Source organism: Nelusetta ayraudi, unplaced genomic scaffold, assembly GCF_046127955.1.
Source record: "Nelusetta ayraudi isolate G7.1 ecotype Tasmania unplaced genomic scaffold, CSIRO-AGI_Nayr_v1 ptg000011l, whole genome shotgun sequence".
NCBI classification, from domain to species: domain Eukaryota; kingdom Metazoa; phylum Chordata; class Actinopteri; order Tetraodontiformes; family Monacanthidae; genus Nelusetta; species Nelusetta ayraudi.
The window spans coordinates 10942151-10965281 of record NW_027466061.1 but is presented as its reverse complement, the minus strand read 5'-3'; the positions used below and the strand labels follow the sequence as shown (position 1 = coordinate 10965281).

The following is a 23131-nucleotide window of genomic DNA, read 5'->3' as shown; positions in this document are numbered from 1 at the left end:
ATAGAGTGACCCCATCAGGGCGGATAGCTCAGGGTGACGGACAGCTGACAGCGGTCTGGGAGGTTGGTGCTTCAAGTCTCCTTTGAAAACTGCAAAGTCAAGATAAGAAACAGAGAGAAGTCTCAGAAACACAGATGCAAGTCCATCAGGATTAATAATGAGAGGTTTGCTGCATTGTGAAACCAGAGATTCTGAGCTTGGGTCTTGTGACATGTCACAGAATGAGGTAATAAAATATCTGAGAATGTTAGTCTCTCAATGGCAACGTATAAATGTTTTACATTATCTTTGGATGGTATATATACCGGAGTTAAAGGCTTCTCTGTGTCTGCGACAACACAGTGAAAACGTTTTTTCTAGACCGACTGAATGAGTCGCTTGTATTCCTCATTCACATCTTGTCCCACGTCCTTCTACGGATCAAAGATTAAAAAGTGTCACGGGGAGAAATGCTTTTATTTGACAGAACAATAAATGAATGCATACAGTTTTCCTATCAGACATGGACATATGAGGATGACTTCAAACAAGTATTCGAGTACGTTTTGCAGTAAAGGGATAAAATGTACGAGTCTCATTTTTTTTTTTTTTTTTTTAAGAAAAAAAAAAGAAGAAAAAAAAGAAAAACGAAAGGAGGCAAGGTAGCTCTTCCTTCCTCTCGTTGTGCTTGCAGGCTTCCCAGCGGATCAGCACTCGGCACGCCACGTGCCGCCGCCGTCGAGTCCCCGTCCTTCATTCCGACAACTCTCCTCCTGCCTCGTCGTTCTCAACGTTTTCAAACAAGGACGTGTCGCCTTTCGCGTGAGGATGCTGCGCGCGGCACATCTCTCTCTTTTTTTTTTTTTTGGTTGGCTGTTACACATATGAGTCAGTTGTTTACATTTTAAAAAATACAAAAATATATATTACCTCTGTAAGTTATTCAAGGAAAGCTTTTGCACGTTTGTAGCGGTTTATCCGTTGCCTTCATCGCGACTCGGCTGTACCTCTCTCTCTCTCTCTCTCGCACACACGCACACACACACACACACGCACGCACGCACACACACGTAACAAGGTCATTTTTCTATACATGAAATTCAAGTAAACAACATCAGGTCAAACAAACAAACAAACAAACAAACAAAAAAGGTAGATATTTGAGGACCTCATGCATGAAGTAGAGTGACAAAGAGATGACAGCGAGTACAAAGGGAAGTAACATGGTTTCAGAGTTGCTCCATAGGTTGTGATTTCTCTCAGGTTGGGTCCGGCCCTCTGCTCTGTAGCCCGTACAGAAAACACACACTCTCGCGTCTCAGTCCAGTCGGCACAGAAAACATGAACTGAGCTCCCAGACGCACTCCAGCAAGCCGCCTGGTTTTGTGGATCGTTTTGGTGAAGCTGGGACTTTTTTTTTTCTTCTTTCAAAGAGGCCACTTATGAGTCAGGAGCAACATAAGGGCGACAATCATCAGGGGAAAACAAGAAAGAAGGGAAGAAGACACTTTAAAGGTTGAGGGGCAAACACTTCAGGTGTGTTGGGGTTTTTTTTTCTTGAACCTGTGTTAGTTTTTTCTTTTTTTTTTCTTGTACAATCTAGGAAGTGTTTGGCAAACATGAAGAGAACCGCGTCGACTTGGAAGGTCTGAACAAGAGGACAGGCACAAATGTATGAGTGACAGCTTGGAGTGAATCTCCAAGTGGAAGGGAAGAGAGAGGCAGTTCTCACAGTTCTCCTGTAGTGTTATGTAGTGTTGCGAGAGAGACAGTAGACGGATCCTGATGCAGAACAGGTGGTTCTTCTCCTCCTTCTCCTCCTTCTCCTCCTTCCATTCACTGTCTGTCTGTCAGAGCGGAGAGAGAGCAGCGAGGGGGGGAGGTGGACTCCCACATCAACACTTTTCCCTGGTTACAGTCTGGTTCCCAGGTTACAGTCAACATAAAGACGACGAAGACTTGCATAGAGTTAAAGAGTGCAGAATGTCAAGGAACACCGCGCGTCCTCTCCTCCGCACAGCATCCTGCCCCCCCCCCTAAAAAGAACGATGCCACCCGGAGGCTGTTTCTCCAGTCGGCCGCATAGTGGATGTCTGCGTCTCCGCACGTGACAGAATAATACTGATAGGAAAAACAAACAAAACAAACAAACTACCGCTGCTGTGAGCACGCAACGACTCAAACGTGGTAGTGACGATTAAAATTATTGTCATTGTTAGTATTATCTCTTTTTTTTTTTTTTTGTCGACTGACAAAAGACTGGAGAGCAGTAGGAGGAGGAGAGTTTACACATCTAGTACTTTGGCTCAGTAGGAAACAGTCTTAAAATAAAACAAAAAAAAGGGAATATGTGCATTATATGCATACACATGGAGGGTTACGCTGCTGTACAAAAGTCACTTCTCTTGGCTGAATCATTCCTCGGCTACAAAGGAGAGGGAAATGCCAGCAAAGTTGTTGTTTTTTTCGTCCCCCTCAACGTGTTCATGAAAACTGTTTTGACGTGCAGAGGAAGAGGGTCATCCCACTTATCATCTCCCAGTTCTAGGTAGGTAGTGGAAGTTCACCAGCGCGAACGCAGAGATGGCAACACTTCTTTTTTGTGAGGGAGAGACTCAGCGGACGTATGGTGAGGAGCAATGAGAGGTGATGAGGATAAAAAGGTGTCCACAGCGTGGCCCACCGGGAGAAGCTCATGATCCCGAGGTCCTTTCAACGATGGACTTCATAGTGCACAAAGAGTAAATTCATAAACGTAGGGTATAGGAGCAGTCGGGCGTTGTGTTGTTAACACAGAGACGCCCCCTGGAGGAAGCATCGAAGGGGTCTTAGTGTGTTTGGGAAGATACTTCACCCGCTCTTCTATTGTTTCATGTGGGTTTTTTGTTTTTTTTAGTGTGCTGCCGCTGACCCGAGTCTTTCGTCACCTCCGCTCTGGTCTCAGTTCATGGCGTGCTGGCGGATGGTGTGGAAGATCCAGTCCATCTTGGTGGTCCAGCCGCCGTGGTGGGCGTCGTTCATCTGCTTCATGAAGTAGTCCAGGGCCTCCTGCTCCGTCTTGTCCAGCGCCAGCGTCTTCCTGATGTAGGCGATGTCGTCGAACGACTGCAGCTCGGGCATCCCCGAGCCCAGCATCATGGAGAAGAGGTTGATGAAGAGGTTGGCGTGCTGCCTGATGGCCAGGTACGCCTTGTAACACATCTCCTGGAACCTGGAGGAGGAGCAGAGGCAGCAGAAGGCGGAGAGGCATCGTAACCAAGAGCATTTCTGAGCCAACCGGGCACTGGAATAAACCGAGCGGCCGCAATTACCTTTCAAACTCCCGCGTTTTGGTGCACTCCTGAGTTCCTTTGCTGATGACAATCAGGAAGTCCTGCGTCAGCACAAAGGGAACGCGCTCTCTCTTGTAGCCAAACTTCTTCTTTTTGTGGTCGAGGAAGTGGCCGAAGTCAATGTGGAACAGCTGCAGGGCACAGGTGAAAATAAAGTCGTGACCAGTGTTATTGGGATTACTCCATAAAAGTAATCCAACTACTGATTACTCCATTAAAAAGTAATCTAATTACTTCTTTAACTACTTTGTTTAATAAGTAATCAATTTTAAAAAAGATAAAGTAACAGTTGAGAACTTGTTTCCTGCACATAATGTACAACGAACATTATGAATATTCTTTCACGGAGACCAGATGAACTCAAAATAATGTTTGTATTTCCAGCTATCAAACGCAATGGCTGTTTTCTTCTTTTGCCACCGTCATGCTTGTGTTGGTGAATCTGCGACATCATTGCTTTCGGTTGTTTTTCTAAATTTCAGACATTTTGTGGATAATAAGAAATTTTTAGATTGCAAAATAATTCGGAAAAGTAATGGAATCGTTACTTGATAAATTAATTCTGATATAATTACCATTTTTGCCAGAGTAATCCCGTTACATTACTCCGTTATTAAAAAAATAGTTTAATTACAGAAGTGGATTACTTAGCAATAGAATCCTTGCCGACACTGGACGTGACACCGATGAAAGTCACTTGAAAAGCTTGGAAGCTGAACTTAGATCAGACATGCGCGGGCGGAGACACACTAGTGCAACCACACGCATTCACACCTGTCCGTCATCCTTGACCATGATGTTGCTGTTGTGTCTGTCTCCTATGCCCAGGATGAATGTGGCGACGCAATAGCCTGCGCACGACCGCGTGAACAGATCAATAGCTTGGTCGTACCTGGAGACAAACAGAAAAAAACACAAAGAGTCTCACAAAGAACTGACTTTTTTAAAAAAAAGGAAAGAAAATCTCACCCAAAACCTGTCAGCTTGAGCAAAAGAAGAGCAGCAGAGTGCAGCTACATGCCAAAGCCCTTGCACTCACATCTCCCCCTTGTTCTTGTCTTTGAGCCACTGATGCAGCGTGTGGCTGTTGAACTGCAGCGCCCCCTTGAGGCCGCCTTTGCACTGGATCTGCATGATGGTGTGGGAGTTCCTCACCACCTCGATCAGGCCCACGCAGTCGCCGATGGACAGGCAGCCGTACGGCAGCATCCTTGGTGGGAGACGTGGGGGAGGGGCGACACATCAAGCGAGGCGAGAAGTTATTAGGACGGCGGCTTGACATCAAATGACTGAATGCGGCTGGCTAATCTGCATTCAGGTGTGCAGACGGGGAACATGAAAGCATCTGGCGCCCGCTAATGTGCGCCCGCATCCTCGCCATCACGTTGAGAAGAGGAACCTACCTGAGATCAAGGCCCTGGTTCTGCCAGATGTTCTCCATTATCCTAATGATCTGCAGCGTCAGCATGTCCTGCCTCAGATCTGTGCAGGCAGAGAGGAGACAAGGAGGTGGACGACAGCAGGGCTCGTGATTAGCAGGTCTTTGATCAGCGCCTCCATGCATTATAGAGCGCAGCTGTCGGAGTCGGTTTGGTCAAGTGTTGCTGACGCCGAATGCGCGAGAGGTTCTGGTAAAGCGTGAATCACAGAACATGACCTGTTTTTCCCTCGGTGCAGATGGGGGTCGTGTTCACATGGCATGATTTGCCCTGCAGGTTCACACTGAGAACTGCTCAGCAAGGGGTTTTTTTTTCTCCCACCCCAGTCTGAGTCAAGGGCAGCGGTGAGGAAGTGGAGGAGGAGCGGCAGAAGAAGAGCAGGATGAATATGGATGAAAACACTCACCGTCTCCGTTTTTGAAAATGATTTCGTTGTTTTGGAAGAGCAGCTCCGACATCATATCTGGGTTTTCCCAGTTTAGCCATAAAGGTCGCTTGGCTGATGACATCATCCTGCATTCCTCCAGGCTGAAACAGAGACGAGGGCGTGATGTAAAAACAGGAAACGATGTGGTGGAGGGACAGAAAGTTCTCGGTGAGAAACGTCTGGCAATCAGCCGTTGCTGATGTCACAAAGGGCTCTGATACCTTTCTTAGGCTGGTGACAACCACTCGAGCCATTTGCACCCTACAAGATGACTCATGACCATCTTTGAAATACTAAAACTGAGTGCTAAATGTGCTGTGTTGTGGAGATCTAAAGTATTTTTTTAGATGATTAATGGTGGAAAACTGAGCCACTGCACTAAAAAAAATAACCATCTATAAAAATGTACAATATGCAGCCTTTAAAATAGTTCATTGTTGCCTTAAATTGACCGACATGAACAGAATTTGCAGTGAAAAAATGAGTCTGTAGAAAACTACACTGGCTGCCACTTATAAACAAACCACAAACACAACCAAAGCACAGTTATTATATTATACATAAAAACCCTCTGTATAATTTGAATTGGATGCCAGAATAAGAAAAAGAAAAAAATGCACAACACCAGGAGAGGAAAGAAAAATTGCTTCCAGACATTTCAGGGGTTTGAGTAAAAAAAAAGAGAGAGAGAGAGAGAGGGAGAGAGGGAGAGAGACAGAGACAGAGACAAGTACCGAAGGTTTCCCAGCTGATGTGCCGGATTCAGCGGGGAGGTGAAATTCTGCAGGGCGTCCATGTAGTCGGGCCGTCTCATCTGCTCCACCAGGAACTTCATCTGAACCTGCAAAAAAAAGAGAGAAAGAGAGAAACATGTTTATAGAAGGAGTGAGTGTAGAAGTGGCTCTACTAAATGTCTCCCACTGCGGCTCTGTGGAAGCAGACTTCCCTCGAACACGGAACTAATGATCCTTGGCTCTGCAGAAACACATTTTCGCCGCGGCGCCACTGGACGCAGGTTACTTAAATATTAAGTCGCGTCACATTAACTGGCTGACAGATGCGTTTGCTCGCGGCATCATCAGCCGCTCGACAAGCACAAAAGCCAACAGCTATAAAGGTTAGTGTAGGGAGCCAGAAACGATCTTTAAAAAAAGGTCTTGCAGCAAGAGCACATGTACACCTCATTAGTGAGAACATCAGCTCGTGATTGGGGGGGCAATTACATGTTCTGATGTGCACTAATGTGCTTTTAATGCCACTCTGACGCAGCTACGACGGCTTCTACTTATTAAATGTCTACAAGACGAGGGTGTAGCTTCATTAGCAGATAATTAACAGGAAAATTGCGTCAACTTCAGACAACTCCGGTCACACCGGCCTCTGTTTGGAACCTGGAAATTAGTGCAACATTTATTTTCCTTTTTTTTTTGCTGATTCTCTCTCTGATTTTATAAAAGCGTCTCCTTCTCGTTTGGTTGATTTATGTTTGGCCGAGAGCAAGAGCGCAAGAGGCAGTTAGTTAATTCCCAGTTGCGCCGGAGCATCTCTGAGGCCAAAGGGGGTATCAGCAGTAATTTGGTGGCACCGCAGCAAACAGCTGCCAGCAGTCGGCTCACCTTCTGCGCCTCATCCTTCTTCTCCTGCTTGAGGAGGTCGGTGAGATTGATGAGCTTCTCCATGGCCTCCACCTGCCGGCTCAGGTGCTTCAGGTACATGCCGCAGGCCCGGCAGTACGACTCCAGCAGCAGGCCGAACCTCTGGCTCACCGTCTTGTTGTGCATCTCGGACCTGCGTTGCGTGTTGTGGGGGGGGGGGGGACGACCGCGTTAATGACTCGGCCGTCAAGTGTGGCATCGTTCACAAACTTGAATGATGCGACATTTCAAAATTGCAGATCCAACAGCTCCGCCTGTCAGGAAGCACAGCGTTTTTTTTTAAAGATTAACTCACTTTAAATGCCAGAAGAAGAAATGCCCTATCCTTTGATTGGTTAAAGCCTTTTTTAGCAGGAAGCGTGAGAGTGGGTTATCGAGGTACTGCTCGTACTTCAGAACCTAGAGGGGGGGCACGGAAGTAAGAAAAACATGATAAAAACACACAAAAAAAAGTTCTTGCAGTCAAAGCAAATTCATGCATGCCAACACTGATGCTGAGTGTGTGTGTGTATGCATCTCCGTGTGTGTGTGTGTGCATCTGTGTGTGTGTGTGTGTGTGTACTACCTGGACAAGCTGAATGAGGTACTGTGAAAGTTTGTCATCGGTTAGGTATTTCTCAAGGCACTTTACGGCAAACTCTCTGATCATGGGGTCTGGGAAGTTACAGTCCAGCAGTTCCATGGCTTGTTCTGGCCTGATAGCGGGCCAGTCCTTCAGAAGGCAATACATCTGAAATAGATAGCGGGAAACGCACGCTGACTGCTGATTCGCTGCCGTGTTTGTGTGCAGCCGAGGCCGTTTGCGTCGCTGCAAGCAGCCAATTCCGCGCACGTATACACTTTACCGATGCGATGCCCTTCGAAAATAAAGGCGCGTCAGCGGAATCAAGCCGAGCTTTACCTGTGCGATCTCATCTCTGGAGTTCCATTTCACAGCCAGCAGGATCTTGGGGAGGATCTCCGGCATGTTGAGGCAGTCTTGTCTGGGACGGTGCAGGAGGAGAATAAACTAAGAACTTCAGAACTGTTTTTGTGTTGGACGGCGCAGAGACTTTTCATGTGCAGTGTGAGGGAGAAGAAGCGCACCTGTGCCTCCAGAGAAAGTCTTTTTCCTGCTCAGTGATTTCAGACAGCGGGTCGCGGTTACACACCTGCCGCAGCTGGTCGTTGTCGTTGTCAGTCAGCGGGTTGTCGCGTGCCAGTCTGTTGCTCTGCGTTACCATAATAACATGAATCGATGTCAGTACCGCGCACGGCCAGCGGGGGGGCTTTTTCCTCGTAAAAACCGTGATCAAGCACAGCAGCGTGACGTGAACGCATGCATTTAACGGGAGGGATGGAGACCCCGGCAGAACAAACAGGCGGCTGTCATCTCACCAAGCCAGTGTTGCACAAATTGAAGTCCAGCTCTCTGGATATGTTCCAGTTTGCGTGCTCCTCAATGATGGTCATTTCTGGGTACTTGACCGGACAGCTGAAGTGATCAAACTCCAGCTCCAGACAGGGCGTTTCCTGTGAGTGCAGGGAGGACACGGGTCAGTCAAGGTGAGTTGTCCAATCAAAGAGAGACTCAATGAGCGATTAATTGAGCCCGATAAGAGGCTTAAACGCAGCTCTGATACTCTGCGGGTCGTCACGTGCTCCTTGACAACTGGGTCATCGGACTTACAAGACACACACACACACACACACACACACACACACACACACACACACACACACACACACACACACACACACACACACACACACACACACACACACACACACACCTCAAGTATTCAAGATTTGTGGTGTATGTAAGAATTTAATCCAGTTTAGAGAAACATCATCTTTTTATTTTAAATTTCTTATGCTTTGGCCGTTAAAATTGGTATAATTTTTTGGGGGTTGTAAACAAAAACGCGTTGAAAAAGTTTCTCCCCTCGGCGTTTTTAGAATCAAATCACACACAAGCGAGCGTCCTCACCGCCACTCACCTTGTTGGGGTTGGAGCCCGAGACGCCGATGGGGTTGAGCAGGTCTTCCAGGCCGTGTGGGACGGGCCAGAGGTTCAGTGCCATTTTTCCTGCCACCAGCGTGTGGGTGTAGTCAAACAGGTTGATGTTGCCCCAGGCCAGAGGACAGTGCTCCTGCAATACGGCACAAAAGAAAACAATTAGAGAGTCCGCGCAACACGCAGAGGCGGCGCAACACAACACTGGGGCATTAATAAAATATGAGCAAGCAGACGATCCACGGTGGAAACAACAGGATTTTCAGATACAATTACAATTTAAAAAAACACTCAAGACCTAAACTCTGAACTCACCTTGTAAACTAATGCCAGTGTGCGACAGTTGTTCCCTCCCTGTCTCTATTCTAATGCATGGATTCAGCAGCAGCAGTAGAGTTTATCTGATTGGCCCCTGCCTCAGTGTTTACACTTCAATCTTTGCTGTGTCAAGGCTGCATTAAATTACTGCTGATGCAACGCCACCATTTTATTCTGCTGCTTTGCATCAAAAGGCTGAGACTCGGCAAGGCATTTATTTATTGGGACGCACGCAGACAACAGCAGAAATTTTCCACCTTTTTCACCCTTAATGAAAAATCAATCCAAGGTGTTGGAGTACTGGTGAGAAAAGTGTTCTGCTATCATCTAATGAGTCAAATAATACACGAGAGGAAGTCACCATGATCTCTCACACACACACACACACACACACACACACACACACACACACACACACACACACACACACACACACACACACACACACACACACACACACACACACACACACACACGTCTGCCCACTCATTAAATGAAGCCCTTTTACTTTTTCCCTGCCGTTGTGCTGAAAACTGCTCTCACTGTGCACGCTGTGAAATTAGTATGAGAGCGAGATGGGAAAAAAGCCAATTACTGACTGGCTGGCTTCTTTACAAAACACAGCCAGTTTGTCTCAGCGCTCTGCAAAGCTGATGCGACGTTTCCTTCAGCTATTTCATTTGCTCAAAATGAGCACAAAGGTTCTGGGTCCAGGAGCGACAACAAGGCTAAAAAGGTTGCTCACCTCCTTCGCTCCCTTCCTGCCTTTGACAGAGCAGATGGAGAGGCAGAGTCGGGCGGCGCGAGGGATGTCTGGAATGTACATGTCGTAGTCGAGCCATTCGTTCCACCTGCGAGGAAGCAGCGGTAGAATGAACACGGCCACCCTGACGTCACAGAGCCGAGTGGAAAACCCAGAGCGCCGCTGCTCTCTGTTTACTACCTGGGGTTGGAGCAGGGCACGCGCTGGGTGTTGACGTTATCACACAACTGCTCTCCACCGTGGTAGATCCCAGTCCTGACGTAGATCTAGAAAGGACAACACCATTAGGACGCTAATAACAAGAGAGAGAGAGTTGTTTGGCTGAGAGCGACCTTGTCCACTGATGCTTGATGTCGGCGATGTTATTTACCCACAGTAACGACTGTGCCTCTCTAGGTTAAAAAATCTTGGAAGCAACCGGACAAAAGAAATGAGCCAAGTGAAACTCGTGGGTGTAATTCAAGGGTTGTTGCTTTTGTGGAAGAGAAAAGTTGTGTTCTCTTAATGAGAGACCATTAAACAACCTTTTTGTTATTTCTCTGGTAAAAAAACAAACAAACAAACATTGGATAAATAAAAACAAAAACACAAGAAGCCACAAAGACTGAAAACATCAGTAACACTGCAGAATTTTGTTTCAGGAAATACGAGACCACATGAAGTCAAGGACATTGTGTACGGTCATGAAATGGCTTCTAAAAGCCCCACTTAATATCAGATCCTGGATCAGTTTTCCTTCTGGACTCCACTGGGGCAGGATCACATGATTAAAAAACCCCAGACAACACTAAATTGAGCCCTCTGTTTACAGCCTTCTTCTAGCGCTGATGCTTGAAGACAGAGCCGTCTTCACATCACTTCACTTTGTTTTCTTTACTGACCTTTAATACAGGACCTTTAAATTAGCAGTCAAACCAGGACTGCGCAGATCAATGAAAAGAGAAGAGGCGCCTCGACGTCGTTGTGCATTCATACCTTGTCAATATCTTTGATGTTGACATTGACGTAGGTGGCGCACAGTATCCTGATCTTCAGCGTCTCATTGATCGTCCACAGCGACTTGGTGGCCGTTTCTCCGTTCATGTAGGGAGTGGCGGTGGAGATCCGCCTGGCGTACGATGGCATGGTGAAGTTGTCCATGGGCAGCTGGGAGTACAGGCTGTCCTTCGCCATGAGCATCAGGTTGGGCATCCGTCCCAGCATTATACAGCTGCGCACATACTGAGCGGGACAGGGAGACGTTTGACGTTTGAGAGCGGCTCTGACTGCAGAACATTTTATCTATTCGGCCTAATTCTGTTTCTGCCAGTGTTATGATAAATAATACATTTTCCAGGAACCTGACACTGTCTCCGTCTGACACGTGAGCCCCAGCAGAGTTTGAAACTCCTCAGACATTTCATTTTAACCCCAACAATGTTGAGCACGTTTCGGTCAGATGATAATTAGACGCGTGCAGAGACGAGACCCCCCCCCAAGCACCGAGCACAATGTGCAGCAGGCCCCAGATTGAATTATGATTATGATTACCTTGTACTGACTCAGAGGGTATTTCTCCAGCAAGTACTCGTCGCAGCCGCACACTTTGAGGATGTACTTCCCCTGATACTCCTGCACGCACATCTTCAGCTGCTCCTGGGAGAGCAGCATGCTGCGCGTCTTCTTCCGAATGGCTTCGGCGATCACCTGCTCCGGCACGTAGTCGTGGTTGATCTTCAAGGTGTACTTCTGCTTGTCGTTGCTGGGTGACACAATGACCCAGATGACCACGATGATTTGACCTGAGGGAGAGAAAACGCGAGTTTGCAAAACCAGCAGGATGGTTTGTACTCGGTGTCACTTCCCAGAGGAGAGCCTTTTACCTTTATCCAGCTTGTTGTAGATGTGCCTGGGAAGTTCTACAGAGGATTCAACATTGGGAGGGTACACGTACAGAGCTCTGCTGTGGGGTCCATTGCTGTCTCTGAGGTCCACAGCGTCTTTGCAAACGTTGAGAATGTTCCTTCTGAAGTCCTGCACTTCTGGATCTTTTACCAAGTCAAACTCACAGATGGGCATTCCAATGGCAAAACCTTCAGGACACAGAACAAGGCCTCTGTTATACAAACAGCGCTATGCTTGAATAGCAACGGCATTGCTTACAACACGTTTATATGAGCTTTGTACACCCGACAACATTTGTTTTATATAACACACCTACATCTGACACAATATAAATATGAGCAGTTCAAGCCGCCGGCTTTAACGGCTTGAATTAATCTAAAAGCCATTAGATTAATCTTCCTGCTCAGAATGTGTTGTGACACTTTAGAGTCCAACAATTGCCTGTGGGTGTTTTGCAATGGCGTCAGATGCAGATGCATACCTATTTCTCTGTTGAGGATTTTTTCCTCTCGGTTTCCTACTGGCTCGATGACTTTGAGGAAGGCCTGGAAGAGCCTGAGATCGCACAGCCTCCTCGTCTCATCATAAAACTCCTCCCGCTCCGCTTCCTGCGTGACGCTGACAAAGATGTAGGAGCTCTCCTCCTGCAGCAGATGGTAAAGAGGGTACTTCCTGGCCTCCTTGAAGAGATCATGCTTGACTGTGATCAACGTGGCCTCCCGGAGGCACTCCAATGTGAGAATCATGCCATTTGGCAGGAGGCAGTCCACCAGAATGCTTGGGGGCATCAAGTGCATCCCCCATAGTTCTCCCGAAGAGGGTCTGGGAGGCATGGTTGGGCCGGCAGATCCGCTCCTTTCACAGCCTGGCAATTATCACACGAGGGATTTCAACCAACTGTGAAAGAGGAAGAAATTCTATTAGAACCACTGACCTGTGTGTAATGATTAGACACTGCTAAATATCTTTAAATCAGTTGATGTCAGAGGTGCAGAGTGACAGCAAATCGGGGTAGGTGCACCTTCAGACGTGTATCAACTTGTGTTTTTAACCCGTATATCCAATACCAGAAAGTCCTCCATCACAATTATTACAGTTTTATTTGAAATGTTGCCCAGAAACCAGTGTATACAGTGACTTGCTCATGAAAACGAAACAACAAGACAAGATAAAAAATTGTTAACTGACAATAGCATGACATACTGCTACCTAGTCCAAATCGTTATATCTAATCCTTTCCTGCACAGTTGACAAAAAAAAAACTTTTCAGTCAAAATGATTACTCACTCAAAGCCCAATGTGGTGTAAATGTCTAGAAATTACTCTTGTAGGTACTTCTGAAGTCATGTAAACAAACTTGTTAGCATGAGGCTAACAACACTTTGTGTAGCTTAGCCCTGCTAAACTTTAGCGTTTAGCCTGGTCATAACAACTAACTCAAACAGTTTGTCACATGTCTGTTTAGTGGTTAACCTCAAGCCTAGTCACAGTAATTATTTTTCTTTCTAGCTCGGCAAGGTAAGCATGCAAGCCAAGTTTATTTGGCCAATGTCATTTACAGAAACAACCCAAACAGAAGCTAATGTAAAACTGAGCGTAAAACAATGAAGGGGAAAGCGCGAGCTGTCAATTCATCCGAAGTGACTTTGGAGCTGTTTTGATATGTAGAAAAGGGCAACCTTGCAAGAAGAACATAAAAAAAAATAATCAATGATACAGCTACCTGTGTCAGATTTGGGGTAGCCGCGAAGCTAGTCAGCCAGCTCCACCATTAGCAGCGGCTAGCTGAACACATTCCGTTCGTGCCCGCCATAGGGGGGTGCCCGCTCGGGGAAGTCTCGGGCAGCGGCGCTAACCCGAACGTTAATCCATCCAAACGGCAACACGAGGCGGCCGGTACGATCCCGCCACGATCGGGGAGAGGGGGAAGACGTCCCTAGCAGCCGCCGAGGTTGTCAGCGAGAAGCCGAGGAACAAGGCTCCTGTTATTAGTGATGTTCTTCATGGTGCTGTCCCGAGAACAAACTCCGCTGCTCGGTAGCGCTCTAACCGCTAGCCGCTAGCCTGCTGGAGGGCTCAGGGCTGCCTCTGCGGCTGCTGCTGCTGCTGCTGCTGCCGCTGCTCACAGGCTCGTCGTCACCGAGCGCCCTCCCACACATGAGGCCAGATGGACGGCGGAGAGAGCGGCTCGCCTGGGGAGGAAACGCTGCTGTCGGCATTAACACACGTGTAAACTTGTATTAAACTGTCAGGGGACACGAGAGAGCCCAAAATCACGAGTCTTTCTCAAATTGTTGACTTATTGTTTCAAAATAATGAAACATTAAAAACAAAAACAAAAAACCGTAAAATGAGCCTGCAATGATTGCGTTATTATCTCTAAAATAACGTCAAACTCTGTAGAAACGTTCAGTTATCTGAAGACAGTTAGTTCCTTTCTCAATGAAATCACCCATTAAATCAGAGAATAGTGAGAAGCCCTCCTAAACTGATGTCTGATCTCAAACAGTGAAACGTGCTCAACATTAAAACTCAGTGCAGTAGTTGTGCGAAGTATGGATCATTTCTAATGAATTTATTTGTAAAAATTTGTAAGTATTTTCACATATATATTCTCTGATCATGTTCAGTATACACTGTCAGAAAATAAATGAGTATATTTACATGCAGCATTTATAAATACAAATGTACATATACACACACAAAAAAAAAATCTTATTTCATTCATTCTTAAATTGTAATTTCTCAAATAGATGTTTTTGTTAGTTGTGAACGAGGGTCCTGGACAGCAACGCATCATTAAATTAAATCCAGAAGGAAATGAATGAACGCTCGTCATGTGATGATATTTCACGGCTCCTCTATGGCAGAGCACGAGGCGTCCGCACGGAGCATGGCAAAATGCAATTACCGTAGTTGGAGTTGCTCTGTTGGCAGTCACGCAAAGCCCGAAGCGGTTAAACATTTACCGGCGCCTGAATGTGAAGGAAAAAACGCATGTACTTTAGGGCACGCTTTACTCTATGTTCCTCACAGCATTTGAAGGAAACTTTATGCAGAGTCCTTTGCCCGGAGTTGAACAAAATAACATCATCAAGAATAGAATAAAAACCCAGCAAAATATATGAGCAACAAGTGTTGTGTAATCATCGTCAGCATTATTGAACACAGGCACGAGCAGAGTGGGAGGAGTTAGCAGCTCTCTCTGTGTTTTCTGTCTTTACTCTGAGATGATCCAGTTCTACTCCCACAAACAGCACAATGGAAAAAATTAATATAGGCCTCAAAATGTATCATTGTACCTACTCACACATTTAATCAAGAAGTGAGCATGTTTTCAGAAGCATGTGATTGTTTTGTATGCGTTTCTTTATACACAATTTATTTGCCATCAATTTCACCTTAATATTTAATTTATGTTTAGAATGTTGTTATACCCACACTGTGAAGATTCATTCAACCATTTCCTTTTTATTCAAATGCCAAAAGCATCCAACAAAGCAACAAAGTGTCTGGTAAATGTCCAGATGTCTTTGGTGGAGCTGATGTAGCAGAAAGGTGCAGCATTCAGATGGAGGATTAAGAAGTTGCTTTGATTTATAAAAAAAAATATCCTGGAGGTCGATACTGTCGTTAGTGGGTGGGGCCAGAAGGAGCATCTGACCCTCTGATCAGAAAACAGTACAGCTGTGACTAGTGTACACTGACCTTTGACCTTTGTCCTAAATATCTGCTGCTTGCAGGCACTGTATAGTTGCCAGCCAATAAAACTCTGACTTACTGCAGCATTATCAAATGCTCTCCCTGGATAACTGCTGTTTGGTGTGTTCAGTGTGTACATAAATACTCCAATAAATACTCATGTGTGTATTGGGCTAAATTTATGCAAGATGTTGCTCTGAGAGTCCTTTAAAACATTTGGTCACTGAGACAGTGGAAATAAATCACTAAATAAAGTGACTTCAGAAGATGCGTTACATGTTACATTCCATATTAAGAAAAAAAATATGTTGTGAATCGAAAACAAAGATTGATCATGTTTACAATATTGTATTTTTCCCACCATCAAAAACAACCGTCGACATTTTTGGACCCAGATTGTTTCACCACTCAAATTTACGCATTTTTACATATCTGAACGAGTGACGGTGACTACAGAGTTACAATTACATTGCAACAAGTACTCATGAAAAAATACTCCAGACTGCAGCCTCCTGGTAAAAACTCTACGCGTCAGCGTCCTGCTAAAACTGATGCTTTCCTCAGAGGCCGCAGTCACGCCCTGGCTGGCAGGGAATGGCCGCAGCTTGGAGGAGGTATAGTGCCCTTTGTGACATCAAAATGATCAAATGTGTGTGTGTGTAAAGTCAGTCTCTCTGCGACTCTGTGTTGGCTTGTGTTGCTCTTGTTTGAAAAGTTTGCTGGGGTTAATTTGTATGACGAGATCTTCAACAAGCATATCCACTGTCTGTATTTCATCCTTTGAAAGCCATTTTGCATTTCCAACAGTTTCTGCTTTGGTACATTCAGTTCACATTCATTGGAAGAAAAGAAAATTCAATGTAAATAAAAAAGGAAAGTTCAAATTTTTAGAACACGTCCTCAGACGAGAATACCTTTCATTAAAGTCACAGGGTTTTTTGGTTTTTTGGTTGAAATCTGTCCCTCTGGTGTCACCGCACCTCCTGCCTGGTGTTCACCTCTTGATCTTCCCGATCTCCTCGCACAGCCGGGAGAGGTACTGGGTGAGCTTCACCATCATGATGATGACGCCCCCCCCGGTCAGCATGCAGGACGGCCACAGCAGCGAGTGGAAGACGACGGCGTGGTCGTAGAGCCGCGTCAGGAGGACGGTCTCCTGCTGCTCGGCGGGGTCGTAGTAGCACGGCACCTGCGTGTTCACCTTCAGCCACTCCGAGATGTTCACAATCATCATGTGCATGGCCGCGCTGTCTTTTTGGCACCTGGGCACGTAGAAGCACTGGCAGGGGGTGAAACCACAGTCGGCAGTTCAATATGCATTCAAGTCGTTCTCGGCATGCTGATGCAAATCTCATGTTTGCATGGGTGCTGCGAGCAATTTTGGGGCCCCTGTAACTAACAATGGGTTTGGACTTTCCCCCAGAATCCTGTTGGGCCCCCATGACTGCTGGGTCCATAGAATTGTGAGACAAATTGTTGAAGTTTCTTTCATTGGCCAACTCACTCTGCTCTGTTTCGGCCGGACCAGGACAAAATCAAATAAATGCAAAAACAATTCCATCTAAACCAGGGCTGTGCAAATGTGCAGCAGAGGACACGATTTTATCTGCCCAACATCTGACTGCCATTGTCAACAATTGAAATGGTCCAATAACTCTCAGTATTTTCCATCTGGCACCGTACTCACTTCAGAGCTGGTGTCCTGCGTCTCCTCATTGTGAGATAAACGGCTGACACGGCCGGTGCTGTTGACGCTGACGTAGACCTGCAGACAGGGGTACTTGGAGAGCCTCCAGCAGTCCGAGCCGCAGCTGTAGGAGCAGTTTTCGTCCGCCGTCACTGTGGCGTTGAGCACGATGCAAACGCCCTCCTCCGTCCACACGCTGCTTTGACATTTGACATTTGTTTTGTTTCTGTTTTTTTCATTCACTAGAATTCATTTGACGCAACAAAAATCATGCGACAGTGGAGGTGTGAAAGCAGTTTTAAACCAGCAGTTTTTCCTGTTAACTCATCATCTGGTGCATTAAACGCTTGACGTCAGATGAACTCGTTCCACTTTATAACATTTAAAAATAATCAAACACAGCAGGCTTTATCAGACCTGTACCTGTCAGCGTAGGAGCGCAGTACAGTGATGCCCAGGACAAAGTACAGCATTACTGAGGAGAGGATCATTCCCAGTCCCAGCAGGATGGCTCGATCTTCTCCAGGCTTCAGGGCAGTCACAGTCTTCTTTTTATCCAGTAGATCCACATTACGGAATTTCTGGTAGATCGACCTTGTTAATGGAAAACAAGGACTTATTTTCACAATCTTGATCTCACAAAATTGCTGTGTATCACGTCTTTCATATGCGAGGGCCCTTAAATCCACCCTGACACAGTTTGTAGGGCCACTGGTGTAAACGCGTTACCTCCTTTCACTTCCTCTGCCTGCGCCCGATGTGTCTCTGGAACTCGCCACAAAGAACATCTTTTGTGATGATGCTCGTCCCGCGTTTCCCGCTGAAGTGGAACGGAAAGATTGCCGTAGAGGCCTGTGAAAAGGTAAGTCGCTTTCTGTTGAGCTCACCTGAAGAAGCTCCGGAGCTCCAGAGTTTTGTCACGCTCAAATTCATTTTCAACACAGCACGAATCCTAAAGCAAACTCGTAAGGCGGCAAATCATACGGTACCTTTGGTGCATCTTTGCTGCGATACACACAAGTTGAGGGGAAAAAAGAGACTAAATAATGTAATATACTGTAACTGTGTGGACGACACACAGCACTGGCAGAATATCTGAATATTGTGCAGGGCTGCGACAGGAAGCTGCCCTGATAAGGTGGACTCCACCAGGTAAACATCTCCATTGCAAACACAAAGAAAGGCTACAAAAGGGTAAACAAGATGACAGATAGGCACAGATGAATGGTGTTAATGCTGACGAGGCGCTCGTGACAAACCTACCTGCCGCGGCTGGTGCACTTCTGCTGTCAACACAAAGTCATTGGCTCCTCTCTTGGAACAACAACAACACCTTGCACACGTCCCACCTGATTGCCGGTTGTCCTGCCATTTGTAGAAAGACAGAGAGAGAAAGAGAAAAGACAGAAATCACATTAGTGTTGATTCAGATGTGAGGCAGTCGTTTTTGTTCAGGGTCACCAAAAGGCCACTCTCAAAGGTTGGGGTTGGTGGTAAAAAAAAATTTAAAAAAAAACCTGCTCCAGGGATCTACAGGCTTCTGTTGGAAAGCATTGTGTCAAAACAAGCAAACAAGTCGAAACAAGTGGTTTGCCATATAGCGATTTTTTGTTATGTTATCCATATATCACACTGAGCAGGGGAGTCACTGCTCCAAATTAAATTTTTCTCTCGCACAATCCACACAAAAAGATCCTGGTAAATTAAACCAGAAAATTAAACCCACAACCTTCTCACCAGAAGGCGACAGCGGCGTACAGGTTGAGCACGTCTAGCATGTTTAGCACCGTGTTTAGTTAAATACAAAATTCAAATGGGAAACAGAAAAAACTTAAATCCTGCTGACTACAAAGCACATTTGGAGAACTGTGAATTCTGTGGCGCAACGTCACAAAATCTTTTTCAGATTTCATGGCACAACACTGACGTCATAATCAGTGTAATGGGAGTAAAATACAGGATCGATCATCAAAACCAAAATAAAAAGATTCTGGTGAGTAAACCATGTTGCTGGTTTCTGTAGTTTCCTGTATGTAAGGGGACACTAAGAAGTTGGAATAATAATCCAGGACTTGAAACAACATTAAGGTTTTTTTCTTCCCCACTATCCAGGACAAGTGTGTTGAAGTGACAGAGGAAGAATGGTGAGAAACACAGCGCAAAAGTTCTTCTCGGATGAGTAATTTCCTCATTGTATCGCATTCCCAGCTGCTCAGGGGAAAATGTTGCAAGGGAGGCAAGCTCTGAGTGACAAAGAAGGAAGTAGTGGGGGGGGGCTCATCTTGTTTTCATTTTCCTCTGGAACATCCCACGCCATTTTTCCAGCTGCAACCAAAGTCACACTGACATGAGCTTTAAGCGCCGTCTCACAATATTTCTCTACTGTGAAAGTTTGCCCGTCATGACCGCTGCAGTGTTTTATTGTGCAGTGTTGGTTTCAGCTAGTGACATTGCCTGAGCTCTTGCACAAACTCTAGCAGAATGGTTTTCAAATTCATACACTGCACTCCTGCAGCAGCAGTTGTCCTCCTATGCACCTTCAGCACAACCCTGATATCATTATTAAGAATGGTGCAGATATGAGTTGTGAAGAGAGTATGTTTGGCCGATGGCTGATTTATATTGTAGATAGCACACCACTGATGGTGGAGGGAAGTTCGCATCTGATAAAATACATGAATTTGAATGAAATGACAACTAAGAAAAATTGTGGGATTTCAATTCATATTTCTTAAATGAATGTGGACAGAAAAATATAAAATGTGCAGTGGATGTGTTTTTTTTTACCATTTTAAATAAAATGTCTACAAGACACTATAATAAATATAATATATATTCATAATATATATATAAACATATAATTATTATATTATATGTACATATGATATAATTAATGACAGAAGACTGGGGTGTGTCTTACACCAGTCACCAGTTCATCACAAGGCCACATGGAGAGGCAAACAACCATCCACACTCACACCCACACCTATGGACAAGGTAGAGATGCGACTTAACCTGAATCTAGGGCAGGCTGGGGAAACTACGGCCCGGGGGCCATGTGCAGCCTGTTAAGCTTTTATATCCCGCCTGCCGAACTTGAAAAAATTATGTAAGTCAGTAATAAAATAGCTGTATTTCATCAATTTTTCAATCTTTTAAGAGTAAAGTACATTAAACATTAAAACATGTTTTCTACTCATCCCATGACATATTTTTTCTCCAATGAGGAGGGTCACCAAAACACTCCATCCATCTGCTTCTGCTCCGGCCCTCTGTCAAATTTTAGAACCCATTGTGACCCACGAGTCAAAAAGTTTGTCCACCCCCAGTCTAAGGACTGCATGCCTGAGTAGCAGAGAGAAGCCACGCAGACACAGGAAGAACATGCAAAAACTGACAGAGAAAGTCTACTGCACTGCCTTGTCCTCTTCCGTCATTCAGCCCCAAACTCCTCATGACAGCGAGTCGCTCAGCGGAGGCCACAGCGAGTCGGACGTGTTGAAATCCTTCAAATGTGGTCAAGCACATGGAGCCGGCTGCCGGCTGCACGGACACAAGGTCCAGCAGGTCAGAGGGCCCCGTGGACTCACATCCCATCCCACTCCCTGTGAGGCACCGTGGGTTCCACTCCACCTGCAAGCTTCTCCAAATTCCTCCACATATCACCATAACATACTAAAAGAGAGGTGAGAAGGACTGTGGGGGATTTTTGCTCTCTGCCGTTATCCATCCCACATTTCTATTTATACCCATATTGACCATGAACCGAGATAAATATGTGTGACATGTAGTGACAAACTTCACATGAGCAGGTGTTTATTCACGCAGCCCGCGTCGCTGACACTCTTTGGATGGACGCCGTCACGGCACATGTTTTTTGCCGTGTCCTTCCTGTGGCCATAAACTGTTTCCCCCGTCAAGAGCCACGGCTGCGTTTGATCCCACACAACAAGTCACATGCTCAGCTGGCAGAGAGCCACAAAAGAGCAGTAAACACTCTCCGGGGCCACACACACACACACACACACACACACATGCACATGTTTTGAGAAATCACAACTACAACTCTCAATGAAACTGCAGCACAAGTTAAAAACATTTTATAGGGGTTTTCATTGGTCCGCATCAAAAAAAAGAAAAGTGTTCAAAGTATTTCCTGTTATCCAGTCAAGACACTCAAAAGGAAAATCACATTCTTGACCTGTGTGTCCGTGCGGATCCATGTGCCTCAGCTCAGCCTGAGAATTGGTTTTAAAACTCTGTGTCCTGGGGGTTGGCTCCTTCCTGAGCACTTGATCTTTGCTCTCAGCGACATCGCTGCTCTTCTACATTTGCCTTGTTTTCCTTTTTTTATGGTCTGGTCTATGCACATCTAAATGACCGTAGGGGTTTCCTCCAGCTTTTTTTTTTTTTTTTTTTTTAACCTGTGTCGAGAGTCTCCCCGCTGGTAATACACACAGGTTATGAAGTCTTACCTCTTGTCGCTGACTTGTTATGGTAATCCAGGCTTGAGGCTGCAACTGTCAGCGGTGGCTCTGCAAGTGTGCTCGGGGCTCCCGGGGCCGGCAGCTGGCCCACCTCTTATTTAAACTCTTGCGCCAAGTGAACAGAGTGCCTGCCATACCTGTGTGTGTAACACGAGTTCCCTGCACAATGGCGACATGCTCGGAGAGAGATGGACAATGCATCTCCAACTGTAACCCCTCCAAATAACTGGCTCCGCTGCGGGCCCGAGGACAGCGGCTCCTTCCCAGTGGAATTCAGGAGCAGCTATTTCTAAACGCGCCTGCCTTGCCATGTCACAAATCTACTGTATGTACGGGCGAGAGGACTCCGAGGCCCCTGCAGGACTTGTGACGCTGTGCCTGAGCCGGCCACAAGGTGTCTCTGCAGCTCAACTAAAAATGAGGCGGGCTCATGCCGGGCCTCCTCTGACTGCCAGCAATAGATTGTGTCACTAGCTCTTGGAGTTTTTTGTTAGTTTGTTTGCTTTCTTGTTCTGCAGATAGATTCAAAGAAAACTAAAATTAAATGTTGCACAAATAAGTGTCCGGCCTACCTTCGTCAGCAATATTGTTGTTGTTTGCACGGATAGTATTGTGACATGAATATGCTAGCTTTGCAGTTGAATAGATTTAAATCCTAAACTGAGTTTCTCAGAGTCTAAATGAAATATTTTCTGACGTGCAGGCTATCTTAGATGATATTTTTGTAATTGAGTGGCGTGCATTGCTGTGTTCACATCAGTGCATCCATCTTCTGTCACCACTTCTCCCGCACTCAGTTGTGTGGATGCTGATAACTGGACAAGTCACTAGTTCATCATGGGGGCCAACATAGAGGGAAATATCCACAATCATGGCCAAAGATAATTTCAAGTTGCCAGTTAGCCTAACGTGCATGTCTGTGGAGTGTAAGAGGAGGCCATGGTACCTGGAGGCACCCTGGAATCTCATCAACAGCCTTCTGTGCCACTTTGCCACCCATTCATATTTATTTTCCGAGAATAATCCACATAAACTGGCACAACAAGTCGTCTGGCCAGCAGGGGGATTTTCGCAGATGGAGTGAAACTGTCCTGGCTGGAGCCTTTCCACATCCCATCCATCCATCCATCCATCCATCCATCCATCCATCCATCCATCCTTCCATCCATCTTTCCATCCGTCCATCCATTATTTCCTATCTCCACTTCCTCCTGCATGAGCTCAGTGTCGCGAGGCCTGCTGGAGCCTCTCCCAGCTGTCATGGGCCAAAGGCAGGGTGACACTTCATTTCAACTTCCAGTTCATTGCAGCGCCACATATGATAGACACACATTCACGCTCACACTCACCTACAGACAACTTAGAGTTCTCAATTTGCCTCACGTCCATGTTTTTGGACTGTGGAGGGAAGCCAGAGAACCCGGAGAAAACCCACGCAGACACAGGGAGAACATGCAAACCA

The 23131-nt window shown here is 46.0% G+C and overlaps 2 protein-coding genes across 5 annotated transcripts; both read right to left on the bottom strand.

The window, feature by feature from the left end:
* Positions 1-603: 603 nt before the first annotated feature.
* Positions 604-13925, bottom strand: LOC142884861 (phosphatidylinositol 4,5-bisphosphate 3-kinase catalytic subunit alpha isoform). Of its 2 annotated transcripts, none has more exons than XM_076020814.1 (21): positions 13514-13925; positions 12275-12690; positions 11772-11981; positions 11440-11690; positions 10885-11130; positions 10090-10175; positions 9892-9997; positions 8812-8964; positions 8210-8344; positions 7919-8043; positions 7734-7815; positions 7398-7562; positions 7128-7231; positions 6794-6965; positions 5912-6018; positions 5157-5278; positions 4715-4793; positions 4351-4521; positions 4086-4203; positions 3291-3442; positions 604-3190 (listed from the first exon to the last, which is right to left on the bottom strand). In XM_076020814.1, the coding sequence occupies exons 2-21, from the start codon at positions 12624-12626 to the stop codon at positions 2920-2922; spliced, it is 3207 nt and encodes a 1068-aa protein (XP_075876929.1). In that variant the 5' UTR covers positions 12627-12690; positions 13514-13925; the 3' UTR covers positions 604-2919. The 2 variants fall into 2 exon arrangements, with proteins under 2 accessions (XP_075876929.1, XP_075876928.1); XM_076020813.1 differs by having other exon boundaries at positions 13517-13925.
* A 2563-nt stretch (positions 13926-16488) lies between these two features.
* On the bottom strand, positions 16489-21912 carry kcnmb2a (potassium large conductance calcium-activated channel, subfamily M, beta member 2a). 3 transcript variants are annotated; one of them, XM_076020859.1, is made up of 6 exons: positions 21658-21912; positions 18446-18547; positions 17912-18034; positions 17606-17776; positions 17183-17378; positions 16489-16774 (listed from the first exon to the last, which is right to left on the bottom strand). In XM_076020859.1, exons 3-6 carry the CDS (start codon positions 17968-17970, stop codon positions 16490-16492), a joined length of 711 nt encoding a protein of 236 aa, XP_075876974.1. In that variant the 5' UTR covers positions 17971-18034; positions 18446-18547; positions 21658-21912; the 3' UTR covers position 16489. The 3 variants fall into 3 exon arrangements, with proteins under 3 accessions (XP_075876974.1, XP_075876975.1, XP_075876973.1); XM_076020860.1 differs by lacking the exon at positions 21658-21912 and having other exon boundaries at positions 18446-18750; XM_076020858.1 differs by lacking the exons at positions 18446-18547; positions 21658-21912 and adding an exon at positions 18172-18215.
* Between the last annotated feature and the right edge of the window lie 1219 nt (positions 21913-23131).